This window comes from Marmota flaviventris, chromosome 9 (assembly GCF_047511675.1).
Source record: "Marmota flaviventris isolate mMarFla1 chromosome 9, mMarFla1.hap1, whole genome shotgun sequence".
Taxonomy (NCBI): domain Eukaryota; kingdom Metazoa; phylum Chordata; class Mammalia; order Rodentia; family Sciuridae; genus Marmota; species Marmota flaviventris.
Window position 1 is genome coordinate 3,904,697 of NC_092506.1, and position 19,880 is coordinate 3,924,576.

At 65.8% G+C, this 19,880-nt stretch overlaps 1 protein-coding gene across 2 annotated transcripts in view; it reads right to left on the bottom strand.

The window, feature by feature from the left end:
• Positions 1-19,880, bottom strand: part of Ano1 (anoctamin 1) — a 77,937-nt gene that overhangs the window by 13,539 nt on the left and 44,518 nt on the right. Inside the window, exons 12-21 of one of the 2 annotated variants that reach the window (XM_071615972.1) lie at positions 14,859-14,941; positions 13,175-13,186; positions 12,580-12,651; positions 8,858-8,935; positions 8,047-8,121; positions 5,315-5,516; positions 5,047-5,158; positions 4,244-4,301; positions 2,641-2,741; positions 1,990-2,135 (exon numbers count right to left, since the gene is read on the bottom strand). In XM_071615972.1, coding sequence (XP_071472073.1) covers positions 1,990-2,135; positions 2,641-2,741; positions 4,244-4,301; positions 5,047-5,158; positions 5,315-5,516; positions 8,047-8,121; positions 8,858-8,935; positions 12,580-12,651; positions 13,175-13,186; positions 14,859-14,941 — 939 coding nt within the window. The remainder of the gene's footprint in view (positions 1-1,989; positions 2,136-2,640; positions 2,742-4,243; positions 4,302-5,046; positions 5,159-5,314; positions 5,517-8,046; positions 8,122-8,857; positions 8,936-12,579; positions 12,652-13,174; positions 13,187-14,858; positions 14,942-19,880) is intronic. The other variant, XM_071615973.1, reaches the window with a different exon arrangement.

Sequence of the window (19,880 nt, forward strand, 5' to 3'; positions counted from 1 at the left end):
CTGCGTCGGGAGGCTGCCCCCACTGCTGTCCTCAGAGCCCAAGTGACCCCTCCCCGGGCCTCAGGCGCAGGGCGGCCCCCTTCTCCCTGCCAGCCTCCGCCTCCGCCTCCGCCTCCGCCTCCCGGCCTCGGTGCTGGTCTCCCCGGTTGGGCGCTGGCTCTGGGGCTCCGGAGCCGACGGGGCTGAGCTCCCAGGGAAGGCCGGGGAGGGCTGCTGCAGGGGACCCAGTAGGGAGAGGCTCAGGCACTGCCCGGCAGGACCTGGCCTAAGGCTCTCTGTGCCAGGCGGTAAACAAGGAAGCGCGCAGGTGTCACCGTGTGCCCGGCCAGCCGAGTGCGGGCACTGTTAGCACTGGGTGGGCCGGGCAGGGGATACCTGGGAGCCCCGGTGCCTGGGCAGTCCTGGTGACCTCAGCTCACACTGAGGGGTGGGCTGTGTGGGACGCCCTGCCCAGGAGGTGATGGGCACCAGATAAGCTGCGAAACCTGGGCCTTGCACGTGGGCCGGGGGCTGTGGTCACTCCTGACAACACGGCCTCCTCGGCGTTAAAGGGAAGAGGAAGGGTGAAGGGGCGGTGAGGCCCGGGGCCCAGCCTAGTCTCCCCTCGAGGACCGGTGGTGGATGATGGGATGCGGAGAAGGAAGGGGCACAGCAGTGGCCTGAGGTGGTCTGGTTGGGTGTGGACGGCCACCCTGGTGCCCAGGCCCCCAGCTGCCAGGGAAAGGCAACCCGGGCAACGGGCCCCCGGATCTCGGCCTGTCCCAGGCTGCGCGTCTCGTCCTCTGGTGTGACCCTGCAGGCAGGGTGGCCTTGCACCCAGACCTGCTGGCCAAGGCCCACAGAGGCCCACGCGGGCCCAGCCGCTGGGGAAGGAGCAGCCCGGCGGCTTATCTCCCTCCAGCAGAAGGGAGAGGGCCTCGCAGCAGCCCCCAGACCCACCTCCGGAGTCGGGGCAAGGCGCCTTCTGTGCGGCCGCGGGGCAGCTGGCGGCCTCGGGGGCCTCGTGGCCAGCAAGAGGAGCACAGAGGAAGCACTTGGGTGGAGGAACAGCCCAGGTTCCCTGCAGCCTCCCAGCTGAGGCCGTGGGACAGTCCCCGTGCACCCGGGGCTCGCCCCCACCCTGCCATGCTCCCTGGGCACCGTGCACATGGCGGGGTCCCGGGCAGCCCCACGGCCTGCACCCACAGCCTGGGAACCGGCCACCTACGGCCTCAGACACTGCCCTCCGGGACTCCCTATGTGAGTCTTCCTGACTGCCTGTACTCATCGGTTCATTCAGAAACCATACATTGAGCCCCTGCTGTATACTGGAGCCTGTTCCAGGGCCGGGCTAGGAGTGATGAGCAGTAAAGAGAAGGTCCTGCCCTCAGGGGGCTTTCGTCCCACGGGAGGCAGACAGAGCAGGAGGGAGGAGGGATTCAGTCATCTGCTGGGGATCTGCAACAGCGGGGGGGAGGGCCTGCCTGTGCTGGTGGGTGGGTGCTGCCCCCTTTAACCATGGTCAGGGAAGATCCCTTTGGGGGACATTCTGGGCACAGTCCCCGAGGAAGGGCCAGGACATCAGGCTGAGGTACTCCAGCCAGAGTACAGCTGGTGCAAAGGCCCGGTGGCAGGCTTGGGCTAGGTGTTTGGGGAACAAGGAGGCCAGTGTGGCCAGAGTGAAGGGAGGCAGAGGGAGAGGGAGGAAGTGGGACCAGGAGGCTCCAGGGGCCACGCAGGCCACATCTGGCCTCTTCCCATCTCTCCTTTGAGCCCTCAGAGAGTGAATTGCCACCTCTCTCATTCTGCCAGGGACATGACTGGGGCTGACTGGGTGTCTGCATGGCGGGGAGAAGGAAGAGCCGCCCGGCCTCTGCGTGAGGCTGTGCCCACGGGACCTCGCCTGGGCACTGCAGCCGCCTGGCCCGGGCCTTCAGAAGGCGGGGCCCCTTCCAGAGGACTAGGTGCAGGGGAGGGGACAGCGGGGCCACACCCCCAGCCCCCACTCACTCATCTCCATGTACTCGGGGGTGAGGCCTGCGAAGGGCTCCAGGTTGTAGTCCACCTCGTAGCGCTGCCGCCTCTTCACGAGTTCCTCAGGGGCTGCCGTGCTCTGCCGCCTCAGCTTCAGGTAGCGGATGAACTTCTTCATCTTCCTGGGGAGACGGGGCCGGTGGGCGGCGGGTGGCGGCGGCGGGCTCTGGCCCCCGGGCTCTGGCTAGCTCTCTGCTCTAAGCCTGGACCTCACTTATGGGAGATGGTGGTGGTGGCACTGCCGGCCGCTGCTCTGCACCCACCCCTGGGGCACATGGCTTGGTGGCCTCATGAGGAGCTGAGGGGCAGGAGAGCCAAGGGCCACCGAAGGCCAGGGGAGGGCCCAGCAGGTGGCAGGGACATGAGCATGGCAGAGTTTGGCGGTGCCCATGTGGACACTGGCGGGGGAGAGAAGCCCAAGGTCCCCACTCCAGAGATCTGGCTGCCTCCGGGGACACTCTGCAGGGTCACCTGTCCTCCCCCCTCTCCTTGGCCACTAGGGAGTGACTTGTGCCCCATCTTCTGCCTGCCCTGGCCACCTCCCTGCTCTGGTGCCCCCATCCCGGCCCCAGTGCTGTCATCTAGGCACCACGAGAGCCCGCGGCCGCCCTGCCCCCGGGGACTCACGGGATGCCGATCTCGAAGAGGTTGTTCTGGATGAGCTGCTTCCCCAGCATGATGATGCTGAGCTGGATACACAGCTCCATGAGGCAGCCTCCGGGGGCACACTGCAGGACAGGCCAGGTCAGCCCTGACGCAGCAGGCCGCCCCGCGGGGAGGGAGGCGCTCCGCGCCATGGTGGACCCAAGCCCTCCACAGGGGCACGTGCGCCTGCCGGTGCCGCGAGACTGAGCAGGTCCCCCAGTGGAAAAGGGTCAGAGGAAGACAAGGCTGTCCTGGAGCAGGCTGGGCCCGATCCCGCGATCGGTGTCCCCAGGAGAACCAGGGGAGGGAGGTGCACCCTGGGGCCGTGCGTAGAGACCACCCAGGCTTCCTGCAGCCCAGACGCTGGAGGGAGCCCGGCAGGTCCTCCCCGCGCTTCAGAGGGAGCGCGGCCTGCCCACGCCTTGCTCGGGGACTTCAGCCTCCAGAACAGCGGGCAGCACAGTTCCGTGTCTCAGGCCGCCCCGTCTGGGGCACTCTGCTGGGCCTGCCCTCTAGGCAGGCTGTGGGGCCGAGAGAAGGCTGGGACTGGGGCTCACGTTGCCAAGGCCTGGGGGGCTGGGACCCAGGGTCCTCCGTCTCCCAGGGCCCGTGCCCAGTCCCCAACACCAGCTCTCCACCCACAGGCCATGCAGCAGTACAGGCTGGGCCCGTGTGGCTGGAAAGCCACCCGGTAAGGCGGCCAGTCACCTGCTGAGGCCCAGTGCCACTCCCCTCAGTGGCCAGGCCTCTGCAGGCTCCAGGGGTAAAACTTTTTATCTGATTAGCAAAAAACGTGTCCTGGATGACCATGAGTTCTGTGAAGCACATCCTGTACTTGATTCTCCTGTAGGAACACGTCTCCCCACTTCTCTCACGTGGCCGTTGATAAAGTACCACGGACACAGAGAAAATGCCTTGCCCAAGGTGCACGGCTCGTACAGACTGTTTACAAATCCCCATGACTGCTAGGCTGCCCCCGGGTGCCCAGGCCTGCACCTGGGCCGCAGGACCTCCAGGCTGCACCCAGCCAGATCAGCCTGCGCCTGATGTCCACCCACTCACACCCTGCTTCCCAGCGTCTCTATCGGGAAGCCCCGCTCCCTTGTTTTCTCGCCGAGCTGCCCTCTTCTGTAGCTGGGAACGTGGGCCAGTTCCCCGAGACCTGACCCCTGACAGCCCGGCTTGGCCCGACAGAGCCGCTGGCTGGGGACACAGTGGAGCAGGTCCATAGGCCATGACTCAGCGGTGGCTGGCGCCAGAGCCGGTGGCCGGCATCGCGTCTGGGGTAGAGAGGTGGGAACACGGGCCAAGGCCTGTTTCTCCTCATTTTAGCCGGAGACAGAAATGTCCAGAGTTTCACCAAAGAGCCAAAGAGCAGACGGCCAACGGGCACCCCGACGGGGTTCGCGCTCTCTAGCGCTGAGTTTCTCCTTTTAGGGTCACTCGGTGCCGACACGCTACCCAAGATCAAAGCCACCAGCCAGGTAGAAAGGGACTGTCCCCACCGCTGGACAGACCCGTGTCACCTGGTCCCCCAGCCCACACAGAGGTGGCATCACGAGGGCGCTGGAATAGTCCCACTCACCTCTTCCATTCGGAAGGAGCGGAAGATGTACACGTAGTCGCCCGGGCGTCCCACGAACCTGGGACATCAGGGAGCTCTCAGAGGGCGGGGCCTCCTGCTGGGGAGGGCCCCAGGGGTGACCGTGCTGCGCTGCGCTCCCAGCCAGGCCAGAGCCTGCTCCTGGGTCCCCGCTGCCTGGGTCCCCGCTGCTGGAGGACCTCACTGCCTGGGTCCCCGCTGCCTGGGTCCCTGCTGCTGGAGGACCTCACTGCCTGGGTCCCCGCTGCCTGGGTCCCTGCTGCTGGAGGACCTCACTGCCTGGGTCCCCGCTGCCTGGGTCCCCTCTGCCTGGGTCCCTGCTGCTGGAGGACCTCACTGCCTGGGTCCCCTCTGCCTGGGTCCCTGCTGCTGGAGGACCTCACTGCCTGGGTCCCCGCTGCCTGGGTCCCCTCTGCCTGGGGTCCTCACTGCCTGGGTCCCCGCTGCCTGGGTCCCCTCTGCCTGGGTCCCCACTGCTGGAGGACCTCACTGCCTGGGTCCCCGCTGCTTGGGACCCCGCTGCCTGGGGTCCCTGCTGCCTGGGTCCCCTCTGCCTGGGTCCCCACTGCTGGATGACCTCACTGCCTGGGTCCCCGCTGCCTGGGGTCCTCACTGCCTGGGTCCCCTCTGCCTGGGTCCCCACTGCTGGAGGACCTCACTGCCTGGGTCCCCGCTGCTCTGCTGCCCAGCTAGAGGTGGCCCTTTCCTAAATGTGTGGCCATGGGGGCCACACTGCCCGCTGTGCTGGCCCCAGTGGCCTCCCACCCGCAGGCGGAAGTCCCTACCGGCCCTTGAAGAAGGCCACGTAGAAGATGGGCGTGTAGGAGTTGACGAACTTGAGCAGGAAAGCCTTGAAGGTCAGCCTCTCCTCGAAGCTCTTCTCCGTCTTGGGGACCTCTGGGAGAGACGGACAGTGCCGCGCTGACCTGGCCGCAGGCACCACCGGGCCAGCGCTCAGCCCTGCTCCAGACAGGTGGCCGGGCACGGGCCTGAGGAGGGGCCCAGGGGTTAGCCCCGGCCACGCTGCAGGCACAACCCGGGTGTGGGCCTCACCGATGGTGGTCAGCCACCTGGCTATGCAGCCATAGACCTCGTCCAGCAGGATGATGACCACCAGGTTGATGATGACCGCAGTGGCCGTGACGGTGACCCGGATGTTGGAGCGCACGGAGGGGGAGGAGTTCATGGCCAGGGCCGCGGCTGTGGAGATTCTGTAGATGATGACGCCCAGGACGATGGCGAACGTCACCGCGACCTGCAGAGGGGACGGGGACGCACTGGGCTGGGGCCATGGGGGCTCCCGTGGCCCTGACCACCGGCTACTCTGCCACAACCCGAGAGTCCAGCACGATGCCTTCGTCTCCCCACTGTCCCCAGTGCAGCCCAGTGCTGGGTGGCCACAGCCCAGTGGCTATCTGGTGGGCTCCCTGCTCGGGGCTTCTCCCTGGGACCCGGCCACTGACGGTCCTGACGTGCGGGGCCAGGGTGCCACCACGGGGCCACTGCACCCAGGAGGCGGTGGTGGGCATGGCTGGACCCCCAACCTTCCCAGCAGCCATGACCACCTCTGGGTCCTCCGTGGGAGTGAGCCGACTGTGGCCAGAACATTCCAGAAGATGCAGGCTGCAGGCTGCTGGGAGACGGGCGGAGCGGCTGCCCTGGCCGTCTGTCCCACCCACCACCGGCTGTCTGGGTTCCTTTTCTTCAGGCCCCACTCCCCTGGGGCCCACACTGGCCCCGCCCCGCGTGGCGCTGTGGATGCCCCACACCGAGAGCCCCAGGACTGCACCGCAGGGCCAGGCCTGCTGGCCACGTGTGGTCCAGCTGCCGGATGAGGCCCCTGCACCACGTCCCGGATGCGGAAGACCCTGTGCCAGTGTGGTCACGCGTGGCTCCCAGGATGCGCTGGGGAGGCCCGACTGGCCAGTCTCCCAGGGACGCTCAGGGTCGGGGACACCTGCTCGTGGGGGAGGCTGTGGCTTCCGGAAGTTTCTAGGGAAGCTCTCATTTTAAACTTTGGCCTTCACTTGCTTCTGCAGACGTCTGCTGGTGACTAAATGGTGGCCACACCCGCCCCGCAGCCTGTGCCGACAGGGGACAGCCCTGCCGGGAGCCTGGGTTCCGATCCCGGGCATCAGGAACCAGTCTCCCCTGGTAAACCCCTCGGGGGGCCCTCCCTGGCCTGGCCGACAGCCTGGTGCCTGTGGGCCTGCACGACTCAGCAGGGAGCCCCAGGATGGCCACGCCTCTAGGATTCAGGGTCCTCGCCACCATCTTCAGGACCCACATTGGTCCCCAAATGGACAGAGCCAGGGACAAAGCTGTGTCCTCCAAGACGCCGGAGGGTGACTCACTCGTGGCAGGGCTAGCCAGGACGCTGGGGGCCGGGCGGGGGAGCTGGCTAGTTCCCTGCCCCACATTCCTCGGCCCTGGCTCTGGCTTCCTGCCCTTCCTGAGACCGCCATGTGCTCCTTGCTCAGCCTCTCTGCGGACTGGCCACAAGAAAGGGCTCTGACTGAGAGGACAGGCAGAGACCACGGCGGGCCCTCTGGGGAAGCCCTTTAAAGAGGGACAGTCTCTGCTGCCACCTTCTGTCCTGCCCCCAGCCCTCCCCTTGCTTCCTGCCAGGAGAGTGGTGGTGATGCTGGAGGAGCAGCAGCCATGTTGTTAGCAAAAGGGAACAGGTGCAGGACAGGTGAGCAGTCGGAGACGTCAGCACCCTGCTGGCCCCGAGGAACAATGGCAAAGCCCAGGGTCTCCTTTGGCCCTCTGCTAACCATGCTCCTCCTCCACCAGGAGCAGCTGAGCCTCCTCTTTCCAGAGCCCTGGCCCCCCTGGGGTGACGGCTGGCCAGGCTCCAAGTCAGGGGCCACGTCATTCTCTGCTGACCCCAGTTCCAGCAGTCACCCTCGAGGCCAGGCTGAGCCCCTCCACCCGAACCTCCTGGGACACCACAGCCGTCCTGCTGAGTGGCTCCCTCCTCCAGGACAGAGTGGGTGGCCCATGCTGGGGCCGGGGTCTGGATCTCTCCAGGGTCAGCCTCGAGTGGGAGCCTCAGGGGAAACCGAGGCCCGGATGCCTTCCGTTGCTTGGCGGGCGGCTCCTCCCTCAGTCTAGGAGCCCCCTGCCTGTCTTTTCTACTCTGAACCTCACAGGGCCCCAGGCAGGCTGCCCACTGGCTCCCAGTGCTGGCCGTCCTCAGGGCAGAGGCCCCACCTCTGGCCTCCACGTCCTCAGCAGAAGGGTCGTGTGGGCTGGGGATGAGCCGGGGGACGAGCCGGGAGACACTCCCCGGAGGCCCTGGCGTGGAGGCCAGGGGTCCTGGTCCAGGCCTCGGGGCAGGCGGCTGTACCAGGCTCTGGCTGGAGCTCCCAGGCTGGACAGGCCAGAGCCACAGGGGACATCCACCACAGGCCACGTGCAGCCAGGCACCAACTCGGACTGGGCTCCCCGAGGCCGGCTGGAGGCCCCTGAGCAGTGTCCTGCGGCTTTGTCTAGCGGCTTCTTTGGTGGTTTTCCGGAAGACCCCTCGTTCTGTCCCGCAGGACAGCTGTGAAGGCCAGGTCTGCGCAGTGGGCCTTGAACAAGGGGCACCCTCACGTGAGAGCTGAGCATCACCACCTGAGATGGCTCACGCACCTCCCGCCATGGGAGCCCCTGGCCTCTGTGGCGCCCTGGCGCCTTTCCGTCTTGGTGAGGGTGGGCTCCCCACTCGCCTGCTGCCCCCACGGACGGGCCACTTTGTCCTAGATGACGCTCACCCACCCTGGCCTTGCGGAACTTACCATGAAGACGATGGAGACCAGGTTGGTGAAGTAGGCCGGGAACCGGTCTCTCCAGGTGAGCTTCACCTTGTCTGTCTGCAACAGGAAATGACCTGGTCATCCGCCGGGGGCCACCGAGCTGGACAGACATGTGCACGTGGACGACTGGATGACAGGGACACTCAGCAGAATGTCAGTAGAGGTGGCCGGCGAGTGCCGGTCCAGGGTGCCGGGACGCCGTGGGGCCTGTGCCCACGAAGCGGTGCACGTCCACCCTCGGCTTCCAAACGCTCCCAAAAGACCCTGGGGACAGCCGCACTTGGGGACCCTCCTTCCCAGCGAGGCTCCCCTCAAGGGCTACAGGATCTGAGGAGCTCTGGGTCACAATGGTCAACTGTCCCCTGGGCAGCTAGTCAAGGCAGGCTGCTGGCAGCCCTGGTGGCAATGCCCGCAGCACAGCCCGAGAGGCCACAGGGCCAGGTCAGCATGGGCTGGACGGACCCCAGGGAGGAGCCGGTCACTGGCACAGGCTGTGTCAGAGGGGGGTTTTGAACAGGAAGACACACAGGCCACTGGACACTGGCATAGACACAGCGGCAGGGCCACTCCTTTCAGGAGCGGCCACATGCGAGTGAGGGAGAGGATCCGGGGCACTCGGCAGCCCTGGCCAGTGCACACCCGAGTGACCGCACACGGAGACCCCCACAGCCATGCAGTGACGCAGTGGGGAGAGGGGGAGGCAGCAGACGTGGACACAGCCGTGGCAGGGGACAGAGACACGGAGGGTTGCCCGGCAGACGTCAAGACTCGGGTGGCCCCAACAGGAAGGTACCAGTTTCACCCCGGCCAGGGCCGTCCTGACCCTCCGCTTCCATTTGTTTGTGGATTCCTCCGGAACATGCCGGCGCTTCTGAGGGTGGGTGGGGAAAAGAGAGGCTGTGCCACAGGGCAGGACGCGGGGCCCCGGCCGGGCGGGGACCCAGGGCCCCGGGCAGCAGCTGGCCCTCTGAGAGGCCGTTGGGCTCTGGGAGTTTCAAGCAAGGACAGACGGCACAGGCCGCTCGAGGGCAAGGCCGCCAGGAGGCCAGGGCGGAGCCAAGGCCTCACGGGGACCCGGCAGTCCTCAGGGCCCGGGCGCTGCCATCCCCCGGACCCCAGTGTGCGGCCGGGTGGTGCCCAGCGATCCTGTGGGGCCGTGAAGGAGGCCACGCCCGGAAGCCCAGGGCGATGTGCCAATGACGTGGGCGAGCGATGTTCCCCAATCAGATCATTTAGTGCCACTCGGCGGGGAGCCAGCACCACAGGGCGGCGTGGGGAGCCACGGAGCAGAGGGAGTGAGGGGACTCCGTGGACAGGTCTGGGGGCCTCAGAGCCTGGAGGGTGAGCCCTCACCTCTGTGGCGCCCCAAGATCTAGAGCCTGGGCCAGAACCTTGCCCTGGGCCACGAGGTGCCTTCCGCACGGGCTGCCGGACCCATGGCTGAGGCTGGCTGGAGCCCTGGACCCCAGCGGGCAGGGCCACTGCCTCTTCGCTTAGGAGGGAACCAAGTACCCATCTGCGCTCCCTCTACAGGGCGCCACCAGACAGCCGCGGGCGGTGCCCAGGCTCTGTGCCGACTCCCTGACCAGGCTTGCGGCCAGGGTCCCCCTGAAGGCCCCACGGAGGCTTGCGGGGCCTGAGACCCCGGCGCCCGGGCTGCGCACACAGGAACACGCAGCCCGACTGGCCCACCTGGGGACGGACCCTCACTTCAGGGGACGCTCTTGCCGTGTGCTCATCTGTGCCCTCGAGCCCTGCCCAGGCCCCAGGGCTGCTCGGGGCCTGGCTCCTTCCTGTCTGCACCCCCGTGCGCTGCACTGAGTGGCCCCTGGAGTACCCACCTCGGTGCCCAGGGGTGCCGGCGACAGTGAGCCCAGCCACTCTGTGCCAGCAAATTCTGTGCCCATGAAGTGACAAGAACAGGGAAACGCAGCTATTTGTCCCGAGGGGACCCAGAGGCAGAAAACGCCGTGTGACAGGAATCTCAGGAGCTAGATCACCGCCTGCCTCTGGCCCTTCACAGCCGACGTGGACCTCTCCACCCGCGACAGGCAGGCGGGCGAGGAGGGGCTCCTGGTGCCCTGGCCCTGGGCAAACCCGTCATCGACTCAGCTGAGCCGCTGGACGCTGGTGGGCCCTGGGCTGCCCCTCGGGGTGGCCGATGAGACGAGGTGCAGGGACCAAGAAAGGCACTTAAAAAGACAGTGGCCTCAGCACACGCAGACCCACGCGTGCCCACGGCCTGTGGGAACGGAGACCGCCACGTGCGTGGAGCCCGGGCTGAAGTGCTGCCTCCTCCCTGGCCACACGGCACGGGGCGGCAGGTTGGCGGCGCTGACTCAGGGTGGTAGCCTCACAGCCACCTGCACCTCCTCCGGAGCTTCTGCTGACGTCGAGGTGACCCTCAGGACACATCAGGAGGTCAGGCCCACAGCAGGGTAGGACAGACTCCAGCCCGCGCCACGCCTGGCCCCGACTGTTCTGAGTAACGTTTTACTGGAGCACGGCCAGCCTGGGTGTCACCTCATCAGTGGCTGCTGCCACCCGGGTGCACACAACTCAGGAGCACCCCACAGGCTCAGAGCCTGAAACGTTCACCCCCTGGGCCGACCCTGGTCTACTGCTGATGTCACTGGGCACCTGCTGACCCAGGTCTATACTAGATGGACACATGGCATTTGCTGACCCCAGGTCTCCACTAGGTGACGCGCAGCGTCTGCGACCCAGGTCTACATTAGGTGGCGCGCGGTGTCTGCTGGCCCAGGTCTCCACTAGGTGATGCGCAGCGTCTGCTGACCCAGGTCTACACTAGGTGGGCATGCGGTGTCTGCTGGCCCAGGTCTACACTAGGTGACGTGTGGCGTCTGCTGACCCAGGTCTACACTAGGTGACACGCAGTGTCTGCTGACCCAGGTCTACACTAGGTGACGCGCAGCGTCTGCTGACCCAGGTCTACACTAGGTGACGTGTGGCGTCTGCTGACCCAGGTCTGCACTAGGTGACATGTGACGTCTGCTGACCCAGGTCTACACTAGGTGGCGCGCGGTGTCTGCTGGCCCAGGTCTACACTAGGTGGGCATGCGGTGTCTGCTGACCCAGGTCTACACTAGGTGGGCATGCGGTGTCTGCTGACCCAGGTCTACACTAGGTGGGCATGCGGTGTCTGCTGGCCCAGGTCTACACTAGGTGACGTGTGGCGTCTGCTGACCCAGGTCTACACTAGGTGACACGCAGTGTCTGCTGACCCAGGTCTACACTAGGTGACGCGCAGCGTCTGCTGACCCAGGTCTACACTAGGTGACGTGTGGCGTCTGCTGACCCAGGTCTGCACTAGGTGACATGTGACGTCTGCTGGCCCAGGTCTACACTAGGTGGGCATGCGGTGTCTGCTGACCCAGGTCTACACTAGGTGGGCATGCGGTGTCTGCTGGCCCAGGTCTACACTAGGTGACGTGTGGCGTCTGCTGGCCCAGGTCTACATTAGGTGACGTGTGGCGTCTGCTGGCCCAGGTCTCCACTAGGTGACGCGCAGCGTCTGCTGACCCAGGTCTACACTAGGTGACGTGTGGCGTCTGCTGAAACAGGTCTACACTAGGTGGGCATGAGGTGTCTGCTGGCCCAGGTCTACACTAGGTGGGCATGCGGTGTCGCGTCTGCTGACCCAGGTCTACACTAGGTGACGTGTGGCGTCTGCTGACCCAGGTCTGCACTAGGTGGGCATGCGGTGTCTGCTGGCCCAGGTCTACACTAGGTGGGCATGCGGTGTCTGCTGGCCTAGGTCTACACTAGGTGACGTGTGGCGTCTGCTGAAACAGGTCTACACTAGGTGGGCATGAGGTGTCTGCTGGCCCAGGTCTACACTAGGTGGGCATGTGGTGTCTGCAGACCCAGGTCTACACTAGGTGGGCATGCGGTGTCTGCTGGCCCAGGTCTACACTAGGTGGGCATGCGGTGTCTGCTGGCCTAGGTCTACACTAGGTGATGTGTGGCGTCTGCTGAAACAGGTCTACACTAGGTGGGCATGCGGTGTCTGCTGGCCCAGGTCTACACTAGGTGGGCATGTGGTGTCTGCTGGCCCAGGTCTACACTAGGTGGCGCGTGGTGTCTGCTGGCCCAGGTCTACACTAGGTGGGCATGTGGTGTCTGCTATCCCAGGTCTACACTAGGTGGGCGCGTGGTGTCTGCTGGCCCAGGTCTACACTAGGTGGCGTGCGGTGTCTGCTATCCCAGGTCTACACTAGGTGGGCGCGCGGTGTCTGCTGACCCAGGTCTACACTAGGTGGCGCGCTGTGTCTGCTGGCCCAGGTCTACACTAGGTGGCTCGCGGTGTCTGCTGTCCCAGGTCTACACTAGGTGGCTCGCGGTGTCTGCTGTCCCAGGTCTACACTAGGTGGCGCGCGGTGTCTGCTGGCCCAGGTCTACACTAGGTGGCGCGCGGTGTCTGCTGGCCCAGGTCTACACTAGGTGGTGCGCGGTGTCTGCTGGCCCCGGTCTCCTAGGTGGCGCGTGACGTACCTCCTTGTTCTTGGACTCTTTCCTCAGCGACTTCTGCAGGACCCTGGCCTCATACTCGGCTCTGGGATGGTCCTGTGGAGGGAACGGCTGGAGCTGCAGTCCGCGCAGGCCCAATGCGGTGACCGGGGCGGCTGTGGGCAGTGCGCTCTGGCGCCCTGGGGCCAGTTCACGGTGGGCTGCTGGCAACATGTCCGATTTAGAAGCCCCCGTGTCTGGGCCTGGGTGCAGGCCCAGGCGGCTCCCCGGTGGGGACCCCGTCCTGCGGGGAGGCCACTGGACCTGGAGGGTGGTGGGCTGTGGGCAGGCTGCAGTGAGCACCCAGCCACGAACTGGCCCCAGGACACTGTGCGGAGCAGCTGCGGGGCCAGAAGAGACCAGTAAGTACCAGCAAGCGCGGGCAGCAGGCGGGCCCGGGGGCCCAGGCAGGTCAGCGAGGCACTGGAATGGAGAACAGGTGAGGCGAGGGGGAAGCAGAGAGCCCGGCCCAGGTGCAAGAGTGAGAGCCGCACGGCAGACAGGCGGGCAGGCGTGCCGGAAGGTCCCTCTCCCGGGAGACAGGCTAGAGGGGGACAGAGGATGACAAGAAATTCCAAACCTTGACGGCCTCCTTCAGGGAACCAGAAAGTGGAGACAAAAGAAGAAAGATTCATTACTCGGCTGTTTCCAGAACGGGACGCGTCCTCTAGAGACAATGCTATATACACACAGGGGCGCCAGGGATCGAACCGTGGACACTTGACCACCGAGCCACACCCCAGCCCTTTTTTACATTTTATTTGGAGACAGGGTCTCACTGAGTTGCTCAGGACCTCACTGAGTTGCTGAGGCTGGCCTTGAACTCACGATCCTCCTGCCCCAGCCTCCCGAGCACTGGGGTCACAGGTGTGCGCCACCTTGCCCAGCTGGAGACAATTCTCTGAAGAATCACCGTGAAGGTGAACGGACACACTGGACACAGAGTGTTGGGGACAGGGGTTGACAGGGACCTGGGATCTGTTAAAGTCCTTGTGACTTGAGGATGACCGTGTGTGCTGTTCACTTCGTAGCTCTAAGTTTTTGCAGATTCCCAAGTTAGTGCCAGACTCAGTCCTTCGGCACAGCTGGGAGGCACAGAGGCCGTTCGCTGGACACAGCCTGCTGCTTGGTGTGCCGACACTGGGCTTTGGACTTCGGGAGGCCCTCCACCTGAGGCTGCTGCCTCCCCCGAGGCCCAGGGCAGCTGTGACACGGGGTCGCTCACTTCAGGGAGCCCTTTAGGTGCCCCTAGGTGGGCACGCCGTGTCTGCTGACCCAGGTCTACACTAGGTAGACCTCAAGGACTGCCCCGAGGACAGGCTCAGGTTCTGACCTGGCTCGGCCTGGACAGCCACTTGCTGCCGGCCAGGCAGCTGGGTGAGCACTTATGAGGCTCCTGCTGTGTGCTGGGCCCGCTCTGAGCAGGCCGGTCTATGGACCCTCTGAGCCCTCCCACGCCCTATCAGGCGAGGGCCACTCCTCATGCCTCTTAGGCAAGGACACTGGGGCACAGAGATATAAAGCAATGTCCCCAGGCCACACAGCGGGGTGTGCGTCAAATCGGGATGGAAGTCGAGCAGCCCAGACCCAGGGTCCATCTGTGGCCAGCCCACACACCTGGTCTGATACCAACGGCCAGTGGAGCCCGCTGCTGGCTTCCCTAACCAAGGTCAGCCTATGAGGGACGGCCATGTGAGGAGAGGCCAGCTGGTGTGCAGAGGCCGGGGGAGCACTGGGCAGGCTCTATAAGACAGCCCCACCCTCCACCTGCAGGGGTCGCCTGCTCTGTGCCAGCTGCAGGAATGCCCCTGGCAGGGCACTCGGGCATCCTGGTTGGGGCTTGCTGGGCACGCCATGGCCGCTTGCCGCTGGCCCCTGTACGTCCGCCCTTCAGAGCAGGACGAAGCTCGGCCCTGCCTCCCCTCTGCGGTCTCAGGACGGGACCCGTTGCTCAGCTGCGCCTGGCTGTGGGCAGGGAGCTGGCTCCGAGGGCCTAGGGGCCTCTGGGGACCACGGGCGAGGTGTGCCCTCCCCACACCCTGCAGCCCCCAGATGGGAAGAGGTCAGCGGGGCGAGCCTGGGTGTGCGCCCTAGACCGCTGGTGGGTGGTGCGTCCACGTGGTCAGACACCTTGGCACACGCAAAACGGTTACCCGGGCACTGAGGGTGTCTGGAGCCCCGTAGGGGGGGCAGGGATCGGGGAGTTGGCCTTGCCGTGGCCGGGGCACCTGGGGGCAGGGGCTGCACAGCGCCCAGCCACTGACCTCCTCCTCCTCGAAGCCCGTGAGGTCCCAGCGGTAATTGAGCCGCATCTGCTTCCGCTTCCAGTGCTCCATGAAGGTGGCGGCTGCGGAGGGAGGGAAGTGGAGTCAGGGCCACTCGTCCCCGTGACGGGCAGCGTCCTAGTCTTCAGCAGCCCTGGGAGTGTCAGGCCAACGTCACGCACATCAGCCTGCTCCGACCCTGTGCATCAAGCCACCGGTCACCCCCACAGACGAGGACACCGCGGCGCAGTCAAGCCCCGCCACCCGGTCAAGGCTGCGGCTGGCCCCAGAGCCCTGCCCTCACCTCCTGCTCCCCTGCTCCCCAGGACCCCGCTCACAGTGGGGCCCCCAGCTGGGGGTCGGGCCAGGGCAGGGAGTCCGTGGTCACCACGCCCTGCTGCGCACTCCTAATAGGCCACACAGTTCCAATGCCACCACCTCCAGGGAGTCACCAAAAACCCGCCTTGGGGTCAACCGCTCCTCCCAAGACCTGCTAGGTTGGGACATGGCTGCGTGTCCCTGGGCTTCACTGGTTGAACTCCATCCCCACCGTGAAGTATCAAGAGGGCAGGAGCTTAATCCACAGGCGTCTGGAGGTGAGGCCTCTGGGAGGTGGTCAGGGTCAGACAGGTCATCTTGGAGCCCCGTGAGAGCTCTCTGAGAGGGAGGGGCCAGACAGACGCAGCGTGCCCCCTGCCTCTCACAGGAGGCCGAGCATCACCTTGGGGCTGCCAGCAACAGGACATTACCAGGCACAGCCCTTGACCTCGGGCCTCCAGAATCTCAGCCAGAACAAACCTCTTTGCTTTCTAAAGTCACCAGCCTCAAGCATTTCACTGTAGTATGGAAAACAGACAGATATGGAGCCCTCCCCACACTGCACCTGTCCTGCTCCTGTGTTGCCACCTTCTGTTCCAATCCCTGTCTCATGCCGGAAGCTCCCTGTGGAGCTTCCGGCATGTGTGTCCTGAGCACCTATCCAGGCCTGGCACACACGGACGGTCAGCAGAGCTCACTGATGAATGGGTGACTTTCAAGAGCACACAGCTTGCAAATGGAGACACAAGAGCCTGAATCATTTGGCAGGAGTACTCCCCACAAAGGAAGTGCTCCCCACAAGGAAGACCAGCAGAGGCCCAGGGACAAGCGAGCACAGGGCTGGACACAGAGTAGTGCTCAGGATCCTCCCGCCGCTGCGAGCCAGGCACGGCTTCCCCCCAGTGCCTCGCCATCACAGCTAGTGGGCGCTACTTCCCCATTTGAAGGAGGCTCAGAGGGGTCGGACGGCTCATCTTGAGAAGTGGCGGGACCAGGACAGAGCTAACATGACACGTGGGACCCTGAGTCTCCAGTGCGAATTCACAGGCTCCCAGCAGGAGGCCACGTGCTCTGGAGATGGCGTGGGGTGGAGAGGTCAGTCTGCAGGGAGCCGTCCCTCTTCCAGGGACAAGAACGCATCCTGGGGTTTAAACGTGTTCGTCCCCAAGGGTCAGTGGCTCCTCAGCCAGGCCCAGCCAGCAGCCAGGGAACTTTCCAGGCCTTGCAAATGGGCAGGACTTCATCCCGCGAGCTGGACACAGGGATGAGAAGCCAAGCTGGATATGGCGAGGCCACGGGGGGTGCCAGCATAGGGGTGCCAGCTTGCGGTGCCAACCAACAGCGTTGTTGGAGCCAGAAACAGGCTGCCCACAAGAACCTAGGATGATGGCGGGCGGGTTCCCGGGGGGTTTGGAGCCAGGAGGACACGGCCACCCCAGGATGCCCCAGGAAGCAGAGCGGAGGGAGGGGCACCTGGCCCGCCTGCTCTGGTCCCCAGCGGGGGTCCCCGGGGCAAAGCCTCCAGGAAGTGGAGGTCAGGGAGCGCGGGGAATGCGCAGGTGCAGAGCAGGGCAGGGGGGGACGGCCGGTGTGGGGAGGGGCTTTGGACAAGAACGTAAAGGCACAGGTGACAAGAGAAACGGACAAGTGGGACCTCATCCAAGTACAAGCTTCTGCACAGCGCAGGGGGGAGCCAAGCCAGGGGAGGGACAAGCGGCAGGGGACCAGCGCCTGCCTGAGCAGTACTGTCCAGGGCGGCAAGTGACGCACCGAGGCGAGGTGGAGCACGAGCAAGTGACCCGAGGCCGTTTCCAGGGACGTGAGCGGGTCAAGAGGAGGATGAAGAAAACACTCGGCGCCACTAACACGGGAAATGGGACCACACCACGGGGACACACCACCGGCCCCAAAAGGGACGATGCCCCAAAGGGAGAATGTGGGGAACAGGTGGGAACCTGAGTGGGACGGCCCCCACGCAGGACGGCACCGAGGTCCCCAGGCCAAAGCTGGCCGACCTGGTGCTGCAGCCGCCCCCGCCCCCGCACACAGCGAGGGAACGGAAGCCGGGGACGGCGGCTCCTGCTGGCCCTGCAGCCGAGCACCGTCCACGCAGCACGGGGTCCGCGGACCTTCAGTGGGTGATGGCGACGTGGCGCACACACATTCTTCAGCCGCGGGGGAATCGATCCTGTGGTCTCCAGCAACAGGGTCGGGCTGGAGAGGGACGTAGGGGGCGCGGCCGGGCACCGAAGCGCCAGGTCTCTCACGGTCCCTCCGCGGGAGCTAGAGGGGCGGAGCTCGGGGGAGGCAGCCGGCCACGGGGCAGAGGGCCCGGGAGGAGCGAGCTCTGGGTCCCGTGCCAGCTGGTGACGGCAGTGGCACCCTGGGTGTCAGTCCAAGAGCTGGAGAGGGGCTCTCGGTTCTCCCCGCGGGAGGTGATCCCGCTGGGTGACAGCCACCTCCATGCCCGGGACGAGGACGGCAGAGCGCCCAGAGCACCCAGAGCCCTGTGCTGGGAAGACGCAGGGCAAGACCTGCCAGCCCCAGGGCCACGCGTGCCCAGGAAGGAGACCCAGCTGTGTCTGTCACCACGCCCTCTGGCGTGGGGACACCCAGAGGCCCTGCTCCTATGCCCCCCTCTGGCCACGTGCCCGGCCAGGCCTCGGCCGTCTCAGGACAGAGACGACTGTTGGACTGAGCTGGCCCAGGAGGGCTGATGCGGGGAGCTGGCTGTCCCCGTCTCCTGGGTGCAGCCTCCGCGTTTCCGTGCCCGCCTGTGGCCTCAGCACTGGTGTCTGATGTGGCCTGGTCACGTGTCAGGCTTCAGGCCAGCACGTGGAGGACACTGGCTACCCTCACGCCCAGGCTCTGGGTGCAGGCCCCACTCCCGGGCAAATCAGCGCTGAGTGCAGAGGGCACACGCTACGCCCAAGGCCAGGCAGAGTGGGATCTGAACCTCATTCTGTGACACTCCAGGGTCAGCCCGTGAGCACCGTGCTGGATGGGCAGGGAGTAGTGACCACAAGCCCAACTGTAAGTCCAATTATTATGGGTATGCCTGACAGGGACACTCCTGCCACCGGCCCTCCTGGCACCAAGCGTGGGCAGCAGTGGGTCGGTGGGTCCTGGTCCTGGGGGTGCCAGTTACACCACGTGGGACACAGCACCCGCCTGGCAGCAGCACTGGGTGTGGTGCCCTCCCACCCGGTCCCCCACTGCGGCCCCTCAAGCCCGGATAACGTGCTCCGTTTCAGAGACCCACACACTGAGGTCCCGCCCGGGTCCCCCCGACTTTGAATGTCAAGACCAGCCTGGGCCACGCTGCAAGGTGACCAGAGACCAGGCTCCCCCTGAGACCCGGGCCCGGAGGCCAGCACAGCGTGGAACAGGTGGCCAGAGGGAATCCAGGCCAGGGCAGGAGCCGCTGGGCAGGGGCCACGTCCCTCTTTCCTTCAACGTTTGTCTGAACGACACGACGCCAGCAGCACTCAGGGGCCGCGGGCAGCGGGTGGGCTGGCCCTGGGTCGGCACTGGACCCGAGCGGGACGTGGGGGCAGGACTTGACTGCTGCCTTGTCTCTGCAGGAGCGTCCCTGAGCTGGTCCCAGCAGTCCCTAGGGTGGGCCTCCGAGTCACCCCGACGGCTCTCACGACCCGGCCCCCTGGCAGGGACCCCACTGTGTCCGCCAGGAGGCTGCTCGGGAGCAAGGCTGCGGTGTCCGCATGGTTACGTGAGGCTCCACGGCGGTCCTCAAGGCAGGGTGGGGGCTGGACAAGAAGAGACACCGGGGAGCGGGCGCTGTCTCTGTCCAGCCACCCCGTGAGGGCCCCGAGGGCGGGCGGCAGTTGGAAAGCCAGGACATGACCACAGCCAGACCCCCGCACCTCGCTCCTGCGTCCTCACCCCCAGGCCCGTGAGCCACCAACGTCTGCCGTGGAAGCCGCCAGGTCTGTTTTAAAGCAGCAGCTGAGCTGGCCGCCCGGACGCTGGGCACTGCACCCACTCTCCCCACACTGTGTCCCCTGAGTCCCCACCTCGAGGTCCTCGGCCTCCTGTGGTGCTGCCGGGAGGCAGGGCTCTGGGAGGATGAGGTCCCGAGGGTGGCCCTCATGCTCTGGTGAGCACCCTGACAGAGAGCCGCCTGTCCCCTCGCCCCGTGAGGACATCTCTGCACCAGGAGACGGGCCTCACCGGCACTGCTGGGCCCTGCGTGATCTCGGACTTCCGGGCTCAGACTGCAGGGCCGAGGTGGCGCCTGTGCATCTGTGTCCCAGCCAGGGACCTGTGCTCAGCGCAGACTCCGCCTTCAGGAGCCGGAGGGCAGAGCCCTCGTCCGGCACCAGCAGTGGACGCGGGTGCGGCCTCTGGCCTTGGCTTTGCACGGGGTCCCTGCACCCACCTCTTCATCCCCAGAGCCCCATCTGCTGGCCTTTTAATCCCAGCAGATGACCCCCCCCCCAGCTCCAGGGAACAGCCCCCTCCCCCAACTGTCAAAGCCACCAGGACCTCAGGCGCACCCGGAGGCTCCGGCCCCTCTGTCACCTCGCTCACACTGTCACACTGAGCATCGAGCTCGGTCCCAGCAGCTGGGCTGGGAGCAAATCACCCCCTTTGTTCTGCACGAAGTGGACACGCGGCTGAAACCCACCATTACGCTATAATTTCAGAAAATTGATCCCAGCAGAGAGCTAATTGGGGCTCGGA